Source organism: Bactrocera neohumeralis, chromosome 4 (genome assembly GCF_024586455.1).
Source record: "Bactrocera neohumeralis isolate Rockhampton chromosome 4, APGP_CSIRO_Bneo_wtdbg2-racon-allhic-juicebox.fasta_v2, whole genome shotgun sequence".
NCBI classification, from domain to species: domain Eukaryota; kingdom Metazoa; phylum Arthropoda; class Insecta; order Diptera; family Tephritidae; genus Bactrocera; species Bactrocera neohumeralis.
Window position 1 is genome coordinate 30,765,540 of NC_065921.1, and position 16,286 is coordinate 30,781,825.

Below are 16,286 nucleotides of genomic sequence, written 5' to 3' on the forward strand. Positions count from 1 at the left end.
TAAATTGAAGATTTTGTTTATTACGTATATAAGAAGCGTACTATTTAATAATATTATTTTATTTACAGAGTTGCTGCATCGCAATTAGCTACATTGGGATGTCCGGAACTTATAGCACACACAAGACAAGAATACGAAGACATTGCGATTCGTTTGGGTACTGAAAGGGAGTATCTGAAAGGGATGCGAGCAAAAGTGTGGAAAGCACGAGTGGAAAGTCCATTGTTTGATTGCGCCCAATATGCTAGGGGCTTAGAAATGGTTTTTAAACTAATGTGGGATCGGTTTGCAGCCAATGAACTCCCAGACCATATTTCTGCTGTTTCGGACAAGTGAATTTTCTATACACTTATTTTAAATATTTATTATTTTACTTATATGAAATTAGAAACTGAATGTTGTTTATAGAGCGGCTTAAGGTTATTAAATAGAGTCACTTGTATATTTTGAATTTTTTGTTAATATTCTAATACTATCCACGCATTTTCATTACCGAGCCCAATATTCAGAATAATGTAGATTTGTTAATCTTACGGTTATTAGATATAGCACTAAAAAATCATACAAATATTACGGCTGTAATTTCGGCTATAATTACGAAAAATTAAAACATACAATTATTATAATTATCCGTTTTGAAGTTCGGATCTTTCGGTAATCCTTCTAGGTGCGTATCTGTATCCTTTTATTTTAATTATCGGAGGCGCTATTGAACTCATTTATTATTGAGTCCGTATTCGTGCGGATTGGAGGAGCATGGCGTAACTTGATCATTAATTGTTTAAGAAAACCACTACCGAAGGACATCATATTTTGGTGCAAGTATAGATATAGTGAACATGCTCTAACTGTGCGAACTTATCAAAAGTTGTTCGCACGATTTAAAAGCGGTGATTTTGGCTTGGAAAACGAAGCACCCAATTAAAAGTTTTGAATGTGAGGAACTGGAAGTACTCCATAAAGATTGTTGAAGAATTTTTGGAAGTCACTCAAGCAGACATTTCAAAACGTTTAACCGCAACTAGAATCAACGACAATTCCGAAGGACACGAAATTCGCGACCGGCCTAATGTTGCAAAGCCGGTTAAAAACTATTTCGAAAACAGTGGCTGTGGAGTTTTAGCATCACTCGCTTCATTGTACACATCTTGCCCCTTCTTACCACAATTTGTTCCGATCAATGCAACGGGTATCAAAAACAAGGCTTAGTTCGTTCTTGGCCGCCAAAACGGCCCAGTTCTTACAGATGAAAGTTAAGTTTCGACATTTTTCGTCGTGCATCTCAATGTAAGAGTTTTACCCAACTTAAGGGCTAAACAAATTTTAACAACTTAAACGGATATATGTACATACATAGAATTATAATAATACATAAACTATAGTGCGCAAGTAAGTTCCCGCTGTTTGTCAACAGATGGCTCCAGCATATAGGGATGATCGAGTCTTATATATCCAAAACTTAACATAGACATTTGTAAAATAGACTGCGATTCTAGATGCTTTCAGTCATAGAAATCGTATGTGCTGTCCTACTTGAAACAACGTGAAGGGTTTCGTCGCTTCAAAGATGGTGATTTATAGACGTTGTTCGATGATGATCGAGGATCCGCGTCAAACGCAAAAAGAACAAGCATTGGGAGTCACCCGCCAAGCCATTTCACAGTTGAAAAGTTTTACCGTAATGGTGCTTATTTGACATTGTCAGAAAGATGGAAAAAGTTGTGACCAGCGATGAGCAATATTTCGAATAATTTTCTATTTATTAATTATTATTTATTAACAGTTATTCAAATTGTGAATCATTTTGGCATTGTGAAATTCATTTTTGTGTTCAATAACGTGAAAAACTAATTTTTCTTATAAAAATGTCTTCAAAACAAAAAGAAACCACTAAATCTCAGCGTAAAATTATTTTACATCTGCACAACCAAGGCAAGTAGTATGCTGAAATAGGTGAAATGATTGACAGAAGCCGGTTCACAATTCGCAACATCATAAGGCGGTTTAAAGAAGCACCATTTTTATAAAGTGCTGACCGTAGCGGTCATCCTCGAGTTTTAAGCCATCGCGAAAAGCTGCACATTGTTCGGAAAGTCAAAATAGATCCGAAAATATCATCTACGCAAATTTCTGCTGAGGTGAAAAATTAATTTGGAAATGTTATTCATGTCATGACCGTTAGAAATGTACTACATGCGGCTGGCTATGATTCGCGTGTTGGCCGAAAACATCCGTTGATATCTTCACGTAACCAGAAAAAGCACTTAAACTACGCGTACGAGTATATCAAAAAACCAAACTCATTCTGGGACCAAGTACTTTTCTCAGATGAGTGTAAGTACAATAGCTTTCTGGGCGTTGGTCGTACTTTGTCGTGGAAAAGCCAAACACTGAATTTGAAAAACAAAATCTTGCTCCAGCAGTGAAATACGGCGGTGGTCTCGTAATGGTGTGGATATGCATGGCTGCTGCATGTGTGGGTGAGCTGGTATTTGTCCATCAGACAAAACGATTTATTTAAATATTTTGAAGGATAATTTGAAAAAAGTGCCCAAAAACTAAATTTACCAATCCGGGTCATTGTCTTGCTGAAATGTGCATGATCAGCAAGCCAAGACCCCGAAACATTCGGCCCATATTGTAAGATTGTGGTTAACCTATAACACCGCATACGCTTTGTCCCATCCTCCACAATCGCCTGAACTCAACCCAATTGAGCATTTGTGTGTAGGAGTTGGAAAGGCGGATGAGAAAGCGGGCCGTTTGTTATCAAACTAGAGTTGAAGAAGGTTTTGTGGAATGGCACAAATAACCCAGCAAACGACCCAAAAATTAGTTTATTCCATGCCAAGGAGTCTGGAAGCTGTCATCAATGGTCTACCCACCAAATATTAATTTAATAGCATACTTGTGTGTGTGTGTGTTTTCGCTTTATAATTTACTCAGTGTGCCAATACTTCGAAATACAATCACTAACTTTTTAAAGGATCCAAGAATTGTAACAATATAATAGTACTGTACTCCCAACAAGTGAACTGACAAAACGGCACATTACACAACTTGACACTGAGTTGCTAACAAATTATAGCTGAACTAGAACTATTAGTTATTCGCTAACGAATTCACCAAATATTGCGAAAATATTGCTGAAATATGAAACTGAAATACCAAAGCCGCTTTTTATGATAAGTACAAATTTTGGGAAGAAGAATTCGATTCCGTTATTTTATACGATGTTAATTTTGACGATGAAAAAAATTTATATTGGACGGTCCTGATGGTCACCACAAAAATTGGAACAATACTCGCTAGTCTTGCCACAGGTGCTTAATAAAAGTCCGAGATATGCTTTGTACCTACTTGTATCAGCGCTGAAAATTATGTTGACATATTGGAAAGTGAGCTTATCCCATTCGGTGAAGGGCTTAATGGCTAAAACTGAATATCTCAACATGACAACGCTCCGATACTTGTACCAAAGTACATAAAAGCTCTTTTCGAAACGCATAATATCCCGCTGCGTCGGCATCCTTTCTGCAAACTTTTTTGTAACTACGAAACAGTACGATTTTTTAAAACAGCTGAAACAGGACATTGTTAAAGAATGGGCCAAAATTGATATAACAACGCTCAAAAAGTTGGCAAATTCAATGCCGCGGCGACTACAAATGGTCAAAACTCACAAAGGGCATACAAGTTATCGAGGCTTTTGCTTCAGCTCAAAAAAAAAAAATATGTTTTTAATTTTTTAAGGTCCGTATGACATTCGTGGTAATTTGATGACTCTGTTATATTTACTTCCCATTTATTTTTTAGAATCAAAATGATGATAATTGCAATTATGCGCATCATGCAGATGATTATGAGCGAAAAATTGGTAATTAAAGCTGTAATGTGGGTTATTTTTACTGTTTCCAAATGATGTGTATTCTTTAGATGAAGATCCTCAAAATTAAAATTTCTTCTTCTTAAAACGTTGGTTTATTCGGTTGTAAAATTGCTGCTAAATTTTTCATTAAATGAGTATGTTTGGTATTCTATCCACAATGTGAAATCGCAGTAGAATAGCATATGATTCGGAAATATTTATGTTTTGGCTGTCAATTTTTACCGTACCGTAGCATGTCGAACGAGTGTTTTAGCTCGTTGGTTGGTGCAAGCCTTCCGAAAAGGAAGAAGTCGCACGGTGCCATATCAGGTGAATACGGCGAGTGGTTAATGGTTAAAATGTGATTTTTGGTCAAATAATCGTCCTTCGAATGTTGGATTTTGAGCAATTTTTGGTCGTCAGTCAATTTGTGCGGAACAAACCGTGCACACACCTTTCGTAAGCCCAAATGTTCGGTCAAAATGCGATAAATCGATGTTTTGGAGATGTTCAATTCCATTTGCATGAATTTCAATGATGATTTCGGCTGATTTTTAATGAATTCCTGCACAGTTTCGATGGAATTTCCGGTGATCACGGATTTTGATTGGCACACATGTTGATCGTCATTTATGTCCTCATGATCACTTTGAAAACGTAAGAAAAATTCAGAGTTGCCGATTTTTTGCATAAATTGCGCCAAAAAAGTGGCTGTAGAACGTGATGCTGGCAGTGTTCGAACTGCTTGATATTTACCGCAGTACTGCAACCCTTTTGCTAACTTGATACTCTGTTGTGGATGCTCAGCAAATACTTTGCTGTAATAGGGGATGTTCGAGCAAGCAAATAACTGCGGCAATATTGCAACCCTGATGTTTTTTTGCAGATACTCAGCTGATACTTAAACAAATATTTTGCGCGGTGTGCAGGTGCATTGAAGAAGTGAAGTTTAAGAAGTCTTAAAACTGCATTTTGAATCAATTTTATGACCGAAATTTTCGAACGTTTGACATTTGCAAAAGTCGCTACATTTTTGCGTCGAACATGATGCTTTGCAATATTGCCGCAGTGATTGAGACTCGAACATCCCCATACTGCAGTAATTATTTCGCGCAGAACGTGTTGCTTGCAAATATTGAAATTTTAACTTATATAATTTCTGACATGTTGAAAAATGGATGGGACATTTTTATAAAAACTGTTAAGAAAAGAAAACGTAGCTAAAATCGTTTCTTTCTTTCTTTAATGGATACTGCAAAAAAGAACAGTGATAAAAGTCAAATAATTTTCAAAATTATTGAATTATACCCTGATAACATCTTTTGTTACATTAATATATTAAACCAAACATAAAACTGATATTTAATAAACAATTCACTTACAATTCCTTCTCAATCTTATCGCGCATTCAAAATGTTTATGATGCGTTTGTTACGCAAGTGATGCGCAACAATTTACTGACTGAACGTGTTACCTCGGCACTGTTACTCGAATTTTCGCATAGAACGTGATGCTTTCGCATTAAAAGCAACACTGCCGCAGTTGAAAGTGTTGCCAAAAATTTAACCAGAACGTGACACTTGACAAATTTGGAACACTTCGTCGTGATTGCCAACTCGAACGCACCCAATCTTATTTATGTCCGCTTATGTGTTAAACGAACATGAAAGGTAGAATCGGAAGACGGCATTTGAGATTTCATACGGCTTTCTTGTCTGCACGGGTTGCACGTGTGTTTTGCTAAAACATTTCTACTTGTCGTCCTGGAAGGTTTTTTCAATCTGTAAAGTGAGTATGTAAAGAGGAACATCCACATTTAGTTTAATAAAATTGGCAGCAAGTCTTACCCTGCTGCCGCTGAAGGTTCGTAACAATATTCAGTTTCAAAGGATACCGATATTGCTCTCTAAAATTGTATTCTAAAAAATAGTAAACTTCTCTTTAGCAACTATTTGGAAACCCAGAAGTCAAAGGATGCATTGATGCAACTCATCCAGCTCTGGTTGTAAACCTTTAATACTCTTCTTTTTCTTTACTGACGTAGACACCGCTTACGCGATTATAGCCGAGTTAAAAACAGCGCGCCAGTCGTTTCTTCTTTTCGCTACTTGGCGCCAATTGGATATTCCAAGCGAAGCCAGGTCCTTCTCCACTTGGTCCTTCCAACGGAGTGGAGGTCTTCCTCTTCCTCTGCTTGCCCCGGCGGGTACTGCGTCGAATACTTTCAGAGCTGGAACGTTTTCATCCATTCGAACAACATGACCTAGCCAGCGTAGCCGCTGTCTTTTAATTTGATGAACTATGTATGTCAATATCGTCATATATCTCATACAGCTCATCGTTCCATCGAATGCGATATTCGCCGTGGCCAACGCGCAAAGGGCCATAAATCTTTCGCAGAACTTTTCTCTCGAAAACTCGCAACGTCAACTCATCAGTTGATGTCATCGTCCAAGCCTCTGCACCATAAAGCAGGACGGGAGTAATAAATGACTTATAAAGTTTGGTATTTGTTCGTCGAGAGAGGACTTTCCTTCTCAATTGCCTACTCAGTCCGAAGTAGCACCTGTTGGCAAGAATTATCCTACGTTCGATTTATGCGATGTTGAGGAGGCTTATCACACGGTAGTTGGCGCTGATTGTGGGGTCTCCCTTTTTGTGGATTGGGGAAAGCACACTTAAATTCCAAGCGTCGGCCATGCTTTCGTCCGACCATATTGTACAAAGAAGCTGATGCATGCTCCTTGTCAGTTCTTAACCGCCGTGTGTGAATGGCTCGCTTTGTTGTTCTTTAGACGGATAATTACTATCGACTTCTTCATGGTCGGGCAATGGAATCGTCATCGATTGGGAATCGGAATTGGGATTCGCCATCTCCTGATGTTGTGCCTTCACTGCCATTCATCAGGCTGGAGAAATGCTCCCGCCATAATTTTCCTAAGCTCTGGGCATCGGTTATTGGATCAGCTCTAGGTTTTCTGCAAGAGTACGCTCCGGTCTTGAAACCTTCTGTTAGTCGCCGCATCTTTTCGTAGAATTTTCGAGAATTACCCTGTCGGCCAGCTTGGCAACCTCTTCATACGCATTTCGGCCTCTCTCTTTTATGTTCACAAATGCGTTTCGCTTCCCTCTTCAACCCTCGGTATCAATCAAATCCCGTGTTCGAATTTCAATTAAACTATTGTGAACTTCGGCAATCAGCCGATGTGATGACACATTTTATTACAAATGAATCTTCCCAGGCTGAAGTTTTTGAAGCAATATAGGGGTCGAATCGTTACATCCGTGAACGTATCACTCGTCACGTAAAAGTCTGTATTTCGTATTATGATATACGTGATCGTAACGCTTCTATCGTAACCTGGCATGATGACATACGTGAACGAGTATATAAACGTATCCGTTCGTTCGAATCGTCGTTCGAACGCAAACTACCAATCGTAATAGACAAATTTATGGAAATGTGAGCAAAATTTTTTTAAATTTTGAGTTTTTTTTATCATTTTTAGGAATAAAAAAACATAAACAAGAACCAGGGCATGGAATATCTCATTAAAAATTAAAAAAAAAAAAATTATTTATATGAACAAAATTTTTGTATTTTAGTTGACAATAAAAATTAAATTATTTACCAGGTTAAGGATATATACATTTTTGAATTAAAAATATTTATTTAGTCGATTGCGGTGAAGCGGTTCACTGCCCCGTTGTCCATTTCTTGTGTGTGATAAGAACGGATGCAAGTTTTTTAATGCTATATCAATCACGTGTTAGAGCGCATAAAAACATGCTTTATTAATTTAAATATAAATCATTGTTATTGTACTTTTAAAATAAAATATTGTTCTTTCTTTAAAATAAATATACTAAATTTTATTCACAAATTTTATTAACATTTAATTTCAATAAATGTAAATAAAATGTGTTAAAAAAAGTAAATATAGTTCATTAATTTCATTAGTAAATTAGGTTTCTATTGATTTCTTAGAACCAATAATTTATTAATGTCGATTTTACCTTTTTTAAATCTCTACATTGTGACGTTTTGTTGCTTAGTAAATTACTTATTTCTTTATGTAGTGTTCACTTCGTATTTGTAGACTTTTTCTTAAGTTAGCACATATTTCTTTCTGTATTTGCAGTTTCATACTTAGTAGTTCAGTAGTAGTTTTATTCTGGCGTTGGCCTTGTAATCAGGCGTTGTACTTATATTTTCCGTTGGGTTTTCAATGGCACTTTCGCCGTCAAAGGTATTATTCAAACAACTTTGGTCTTTTGTATCTGTGCCTACATCACGTTCTTCATTCTTACTTGTTGTTGTTGTTTTAACGGTTTCTCAATCCCCGTTAGGATGATAAGGGTTATCTGAGTTGTCGTCGACGTCTCGGGAGGCCCAGGAAATGTGTGTTTCTACGAAAACATGCAAAGAGGTGGTCAGTGTCATACGGAGACTCGTTGCATGCTGGAGTAGAGGGTTCATACAATATGCTCGTTTCTTGCGGCAACTCGAGCTCTTCGTCTGCGATGGATGGTGGTTTGACTGGAACGCCATTAAGTCGGTGAAGGTGTTTCTCGAAAACATCCCAGCAGGAACTGTGGAGAGAGTTCATTATGCTCCTTCGCATAAGCGTCTCACTATGTAGGTGTTCGATGGGAGACAAGAAGCATCCCGTCGTGGTCCGGAGTGCAGTATTCTGACAAGTCTGGAGTTTCCTCATCTGCGTGCCACTGCATCTAGGCGACCAAATTGGTGATGCGTAATTAGGACCGGCCGGCCGATTGCCTTGTATATTGCCAAGAGCGTTTCTCTGTCTTTTCCCCATGTGCTGACGGCTGGCGCCTTGAGGATTTTGTTGCGGCTCTGTACCTTGGCGATAATCGCGGTAAAAGTTAAACGCTATGGGCCCTCCAGTCAAGGACAAGACTGGTTGGGGAAAGGTATAAAAAAGTGAGCTGTCAGTTGACAGTTGGCAGATGTGAAACATCGAAATTATTTTATACAAGTAATAGGTTAAAAAGTACAGATTATGACAGGAACTAAATATAGTACATAAGTGAAATATCCCTAATCGTGAACATTCTATATTATTTTAAGTTCTCTGCTACATATAGACTGCGTATCACCCATATATGTAGATGTGTCACATCAAAAACATCACACGTTTATATTATCGGTTAATATTGGTTAATTTATAGGTTTGGATTGATTTTAATTGCAGTTAAAAGGAAAATGGTTAAAAATACAAAGCAAATTTGTGGAACAGGAGGTGGGCCGTACAATCAAGTAAATTTAAGTTTCCCCGAAGAGGAGGTCAGCGGTATGATTTCCCTTAAAACATCACTGGAGGCATTGAAAGGTATACAAACATCAGCATACATTTCAGATGACTTCCCTAGTACAAATAAGAAAAGACATATCTTTCCAGCCCCAAATACAAAATGAAATATAATTTTTATCGTCTGACCAGCAAATGGAAGCAAATGGACTATGAACTTGTATTAAAGAATTCTAAAAAACTATCTCTAACTCTATTTGCTTCATTTGTAGACATATCGTCTGTATCTTTCTCATCTTCGTTGGAATATGCATTTTCAGTTGTATCCAGGTTGTATTATGTTTTCATTTGAATTAAAATCCTACAAAAAAACGAAATACTGATTTTAATAAACCTATTGTTTTCTCGATAACAATTCGGCCATTAGCGTATTATGTGTTGAGTCTCCTGCTCTCTGAGATCACTCGTCAACAACTCGGTATAAGGAACTGTGGGACGGTATTTCAATATCCTTACGTACAGCTGCAACCGAAATCATTGGTTTTCGAGAAATACAAAAGAACAACTGGTACGACGAGGAGTACCGTGTCGCAGCCAAGAGACAACAGAGTGCCTACATCACAAGATAGATATCGAGAGCTGACACATTCCAATTAAAAAGTCGTTTCGAACTGAGTGTTGATAGCCTCCACTCGCCAAAAGGGACAAAGTCGCTGCTAATCGAAGAATTGGTGGTACTGCGGTTGATAAATGCGCGTTAAATTCTATTTCCGATAGGATGAAAGTAAATGCGTCTTTGGTCAGTCTAAACCGCTTCCTGAATCTGTAAATGATTTAAAATAATAAGATCTATACCAAGTTAAACGGTATAATTAAAAATGTTCCTACGCTGCTTCAGGTAAAGCCATGGGATTACTTTTATCACGAATCCTGGACCTTATGTTCATTTGGTGATGTTCTTCATCTGAATCAGATGAACTTGAATAGAAAAACACGTTAGGGTTAATTTTGTTGTAAATTTATATGTATGTATGTATATAAACGTATTATAAATTTGAATATTTACGTTCAATTCCAATTCAAATACTTCTTTTTTTTTGTTATTCGAAAATGTCATTTAGAGCTACACCAGGGAAGTTATTTCATAAAATTTCTATTCGTTTTGCATCGAGTGCGACGATCCGCACACTCGACACGTTACGAAATTTCACTCGATTCGATTACTTGCTCGCTCACGACTGCCGCGATTCGGGCCCTGGATTTTGAGTTCCAGGCAAGCCGTCAAAAGTTTCCCCATAACTGTGTTGACTCTCGACGTTATGAGGGAAAGTCCTGAAGCAGCAAATGGCTTCCTTATCCGTGCAGAGGATTAGTGCCGCCAGGCCTTTCATCTCATCTGATGTCGATTACTGTGAATATTTCGCACTACGATTCGAAACGAAACGCTCTCGAACGTATTTTGTATGGTCACCAAGGCTAAGCACTATTTGACATGCTGCGTAGATGCGCAGGTCATGACGTAGTTAATTCCCGTTTTATTATACCACTTCACGACGATCCTGAGGAAAAACTTGCATTAGCATCTGGGGATTTCCTCATTGGGCCGCCACTACTGACGGTCCCTTAAGCAGATATCAAACATATTCCTAGCAACCGACTAAAGCAAATGCAATGGATACGTCAAATGCAAGGATTTTGGGAGCGATAGAGTGAGGAGTATATTACCATCCTGCAGAGTAAAACAAATGCCTTCGGAGCATGAGGAATACAAGGGTGGATGATATCGTCCTAGTCAAACGAGAGTACCTGCCTTCAACCCACTGGTGTCGGGGTCGAGTGACAACAGTACGTTCCAGGGCTGATGGGTGGTGTTCGCAATGTCACGTTGAGAACCGCTAGAGGATACATGAAACGAGCTTTTCTGAAACTATGTCTATTGCTAGAGAAAAGGGATTTCCTGAAACTATGCCTATTGCTAGAGAAAAGGGATTTCGAGTCAACCGACTCAACCGGGTAGGATGTTTAAGAGTATTTATATTAGTTTTAAGTTCATTTTCTAATGATGTTAAGTCTTATCTGGCAATTCTGTTTTATCTCAGCTTTCTATTTTTAATCTCTCTTTTGCAATACATTTCATTTCCGTTTGTTATTTTTTTGTTCATTCTTACTTTAAAGTTACGGTACTTTACATTCCATTGTACTTCTATATACATCGGAGGACATGTATGTGCAAGCCTCTTCTCTAATTATAATCCATTGCTGATTTTACTCATCTCTGATTTGGTGGCAAACAAACCGTTCACAATCGTACAACTCCAATAGAGCATTGGGAACTATACCCGCTCTTAAATTAGTAACTACATATTGCTAAATTCAAAACGACTGCTAAGGTTGAAAGGCTAGATGAAGTAGAGTAGAGGCCCAAAAACAATGTTGCGCGCCCTAAGCTAAAATTAAACACACTTATCGAAGAGACATATTGTAAAACCTTTATTACATTCGAAAGAGTAATACTTTTTACAGAAGACTCCAAATTTAATTTAATCTGATGGTCGTCGATTTATTTGACGTAATTTGACTAACCGCTGACCGATAAATAACAATTCAATTTCAATAGCGTCTACTGCACATACAAAGTAGTAATTTTCCTGAAAGGATTTCGTTTTATGAAAACTACAAGTTTATTTGGTCTTCGAAAATGCAATTATTATGGATTTTTTTAATTTTTTAAGCACACTGGATTTTCAATAATAAATTTCAATTCCATTATAAAAATAAATGAAGCGACTTTTACACACTCTTAAATGAAACTAAAAAGTTCTTATAGTTTAGGAGATAAGTCAGTTCAAAGTCAAACCATCTTCCTATAGAAGTTTTTTTGGTTTTGTGCACTGTATACTATATACCATATGTACATACATATATGCAAAGAAAACCCTATTTTATTTTATTTACTTCTATAGCATCTCAAAACAATTTACTTTACTCGTAAAATATTAATAAAATTATTTTGGAGATATAGTTTCATTTTTGTTCGTAGAATACGTTAAACTTCCGTTGTTGGTACTAGAGCCATGTTCTCCAAGTTCCAAATTCTTTAGAAGCCTATATAAACCTACAGCTTCTTTTATTCGGCTGAAACCTACGCAGAAAGCTTCGATTTCAATTAATAATTCCTGCAAAGAGAATAAAAAAAATATATTGGACGTATTTGAAATTAATGTATTCATATATTTCTAAAATTTTATTTGGGATTGTTGTCGTTTACGCTTAAAATGAAAGACATATGTACATATGTAAACTGAAAAAATCGTGCAAGGATAGTAGCTTTCCAACGCATGTTGGAAATATTGGATTAATAATCAAGCTACGCCGTCCTTGGCAAACCGCAACGACTAATTAAGACTTATAAAGATTAGTAGTATAGCAATAAATTCTTCCTTCCACAAAAAACATAAACGAATCTATAAGGTCTTAACTTATATCGGGCCTAATCCAAATTGTAAGTGTGATAAACGCTTTTGTGCTGTTAACTTAAAATAAGTGGCAAATTTTTTAATAACCTAAGTATGTATTATAAGATTGCATACTGCTACAGAGGTGAGATGAATTATACAGCCATCGATACTATAATTTTAAATCGGTATTTTCACACTTCATTAAAGTATAGCTCCACCAGTTCAATCGACTCATTCATCTAACGGTTCATTGCCACACCTAAACCTACATGATCACAATAACGATTGAAATCCGGATGACCTTGTGTCTGTCTTTACGTCTGGGCAACTGAGATATTTTGATAAAACTTGGATGTGTACCATGTTCATGATTACAAAACGCCAATAATTTCATGTCTGTGAGTCAAAAATTCGAGAGATTTTGTCAAATGATATTTATACCTTAAAAGTCGACGCCACTTATATTTTAACCACCTAAACTTTCAAACTTCGCTTAGGACAGATTTATCAAATCAGACATAACGGATATATCCCCTATTATGAGATTTTGAAAACTAAGATTTCAACAAAAAAAGAAATATATTGTGCTGGAAACTTACCTTGACACCTATTTAATTATTTTGTTCCTTATAAGTGACTGCAAGAAAACACAAACTAAACGCACCAGACGGGACTGCATATATTTGTCCTTAACAGTCTCACATGTAGAGATGCAATTGCTGATATATAAATGTATAAACTCTGTAGGTAAATTCACTGAAGTAGTAAGCCTGAAAATTTAAAAATAAGCAAAACGTTAATATATATCGTAAACCTAAAAATGCAAAATAACGTAAACATTTTCGAAAATTTACAAAGTCGTGAATATATAACACGAAATAAAATACGGATATAACAAGAGTGAAAAAAAATTTGGCGTGGAAATATTGGTTAAAACTGGTTTATATTTGAGCGCAGAACCTGAAAATGTTGGACAAATGTCATATTATGAATGTAATTTGAAGTAGTGAATCGTAATCAATAAGATACTCAATTTCGAATTCTCCACCAAGAGATTTCAACATTACTAAACCGATAAGACTTAACTACAAAACAATATATCTACAAATAATCATTTCTATACTCGTAATATAAATCATACATTATATATATATAAGACGTCTAATTTCGTCCCCTAGCCTTAATATTTAGTTATAACCCTGTTAAACCGGCGCATAATATTTAATTTTTTTTATTACGCATTTTCAGGTGTTTTGCAAATTTTTTATTTTAAAAACTGTTAGGTAAGAATTTAACTTTTATTATTCAAAGAAGTAGTGAAGTGATCACAATGATGTTTGGAATTCATAAACTTTTATTTTTTGTCGTAGCCTTTTTGCTATATTTATTTTTATATCCGCGATATTTACAAGTGGCGTTCCAAAATAAACAGCGCCCCCTGGTGGCGCCATCTACATGTCGACTGGTGCGTTAGAATCTGCTATCTTTATCGATACGAGTAGTCCAGTGAGTCCATGACATTTCATAGATGAAGTTATTGCGTTTTAAGTGTCAGTATGTTTGTGTTAATCGGCGCGAAAATGAGCTTCGAACAAAGGTCAACATTAAATTTTGTTTTAAAATTGGTAAAACTTTTACCGAAACGTTTCAATTGATGAAACAAGTTTATGGCGATGATTGCCTATCCCATAGTAGAGTGCACGAGTGGTTTCAACGTTTTCAAAGTGATCGTGAGGACTAAATGACGATCAACATGTGTGCCAATCAAAATCCGTGATCACCGGAAATTCCATCGAAACTGTGCAGGAATTCATCAAAAATCAGCCGAAATCATCATTGAAATTCATGGAAATGGAATTGAACATCTCCAAAACATCGATTTATCGCATTTTGACCGAACTTTTGGGCTTACGAAAGATGTGTGCACGGTTTGTTCCGCACAAATTGACTGACGACCAAAAATTGCTCAGAATCCAACATTCGAAGGACGATTATTTGACCAAAAATCACATTTTAACCATTAACCACTCCCCGTATTCACCTGATATGGCACCGTGCGACTTCTTCCTTTTCGGGAAAATGCATTTGCCCATGAAAGGAAACGTTATGTAGACGTAGAGGCCATTCAAAAGGCTTGCACCGCCATACTGGTCAACGAGCTAAAACACTCGTTAGACATGCTTTTGGACCGTGCAAAAAGCTGTATTGAAACAGAAGGAGACTATTTTGAATAAAATAAATTGAATTTGCCGAAAAAACCATTTTTTCTGTTTTTTTTGTAAGTCTTGTTTACTTTGGAACGCCCCTTGTATATTAAAATCAACCTAGTTAACTCAAATGCTATATATGTTATATAAACTCAACCAAATTTAATATACATATTACGTACAGACATATAAGGGGGTATTCTGGTCTAGGAATTTAAAAAAAATCAATTTTTTTTATATTTTCAAAGTTTAACTATTCGAGAATATGTGTACAAGAGCATTTTTCAAAATTCAAATTATTTTCGGAGATATAGGCATTTTTCTGACCCGGCATCCAAACTGGTTCGGCCGGAACTAATCGAACAAAAGACTTTACGCGAAACTTTAAACGCGTTTTTCTCAAAACTGACTTTTTCGGAACGATACCCACGATTTCTCAGGTTCTACTGGACCGATTTACTTGAAATTTTTATAGAGTCTTCTTTATAGGCTTATCTATGGTGGAACTAGCCCATCCCCAAATTTTATATTTTATTATTTTTAAAAAAATTCGCAATAGTCAGAAAAAGTGACCCAAAAATTTTTTTTTTTCACGCAGTCGCCATTTTGTGAAAAAAAAAAAATTTCCCACTTTTCCGCAGTTCCGGCCATTGTGACATTATTCTAGATTAATAATCTTTTTTTTTTTTGGTTTCAGATAACTAGGTGGGTTGAAATCATGGCATGGTCACGTGGAAATTTTTAGAGGGCCCCCATTTCGTAAGTTCATAATTTTTGAAATTTTTTACTTTTTTTAGTTTTTTCTGTACTCTTCTAAAATTAACAAATAACTAATAAAAAAATTGATAGTGAAAATATTAATTGCCTTTTTTTTACGACACTTTAAAAATTACCTGAAATTCATGCTTCTAGACCAGAATACCCCCATAAGAGAACAATCAACCAGTGAAATTGAATTCATTATATTATGGATAAGGTAATTAGGCCACTTTTCAGTCCGATTTTTTTTCATACTCAGCGCTAAACCACATGTTTATGAAAACATACCCCACATATGTACATATGTATTTCATTGAAATAACACATACTTAATCATCTTGTAAATTATTACAATGCATATAGCAAGGCCAGATCGAAGAGTGTCGTTAATAGTCTTAGTCTGTTCACCTGAAACTTTTCAAGATAGATATAAAGTTATGGATATATAAATGATCAGGGTGATTAGATGATTTTAAACCCAAATTTAAACGATGATTTGAATAAATATTTAGATATCTCGGTAAAACTTGCTTACTTATGTTTCTTGCCACCCAAGGAAGGTTGGCATTGCAGATGTAATCGGACCACTGACACGCCACCAAAACGTCATTAAACGAATTCTTATAACACTAAATTTAGACAAAAAAACTGTATTTTGTACAGTGGGTCGCAGTAGGGAGGGACACCTGTGGACTAAATTTTTTTAAATATTTCTGCC

General features: G+C 36.2%; 2 protein-coding genes across 3 annotated transcripts in view; one reads left to right on the forward strand and one right to left on the reverse strand.

The window, feature by feature from the left end:
• Positions 1–451, forward strand: part of LOC126756547 (UDP-N-acetylglucosamine--peptide N-acetylglucosaminyltransferase 110 kDa subunit) — a 118,020-nt gene extending 117,569 nt beyond the window's left edge. For both annotated transcript variants that reach the window (XM_050469687.1, XM_050469688.1), the window contains exon 10: positions 69–451. In XM_050469687.1, the coding sequence (XP_050325644.1) occupies positions 69–336 (268 nt within the window). In that variant the 3' untranslated portion in view covers positions 337–451. The remainder of the gene's footprint in view (positions 1–68) is intronic.
• An 11,350-nt stretch (positions 452–11,801) lies between these two features.
• Positions 11,802–16,286, reverse strand: part of LOC126756586 (CCR4-NOT transcription complex subunit 11) — a 29,371-nt gene continuing 24,886 nt past the window's right edge. Inside the window, exons 4-5 of the mRNA XM_050469776.1 lie at positions 13,214–13,372; positions 11,802–12,327 (exon numbers count right to left, since the gene is read on the reverse strand). Coding sequence (XP_050325733.1) covers positions 12,150–12,327; positions 13,214–13,372 — 337 coding nt within the window. The 3' untranslated portion in view covers positions 11,802–12,149. The remainder of the gene's footprint in view (positions 12,328–13,213; positions 13,373–16,286) is intronic.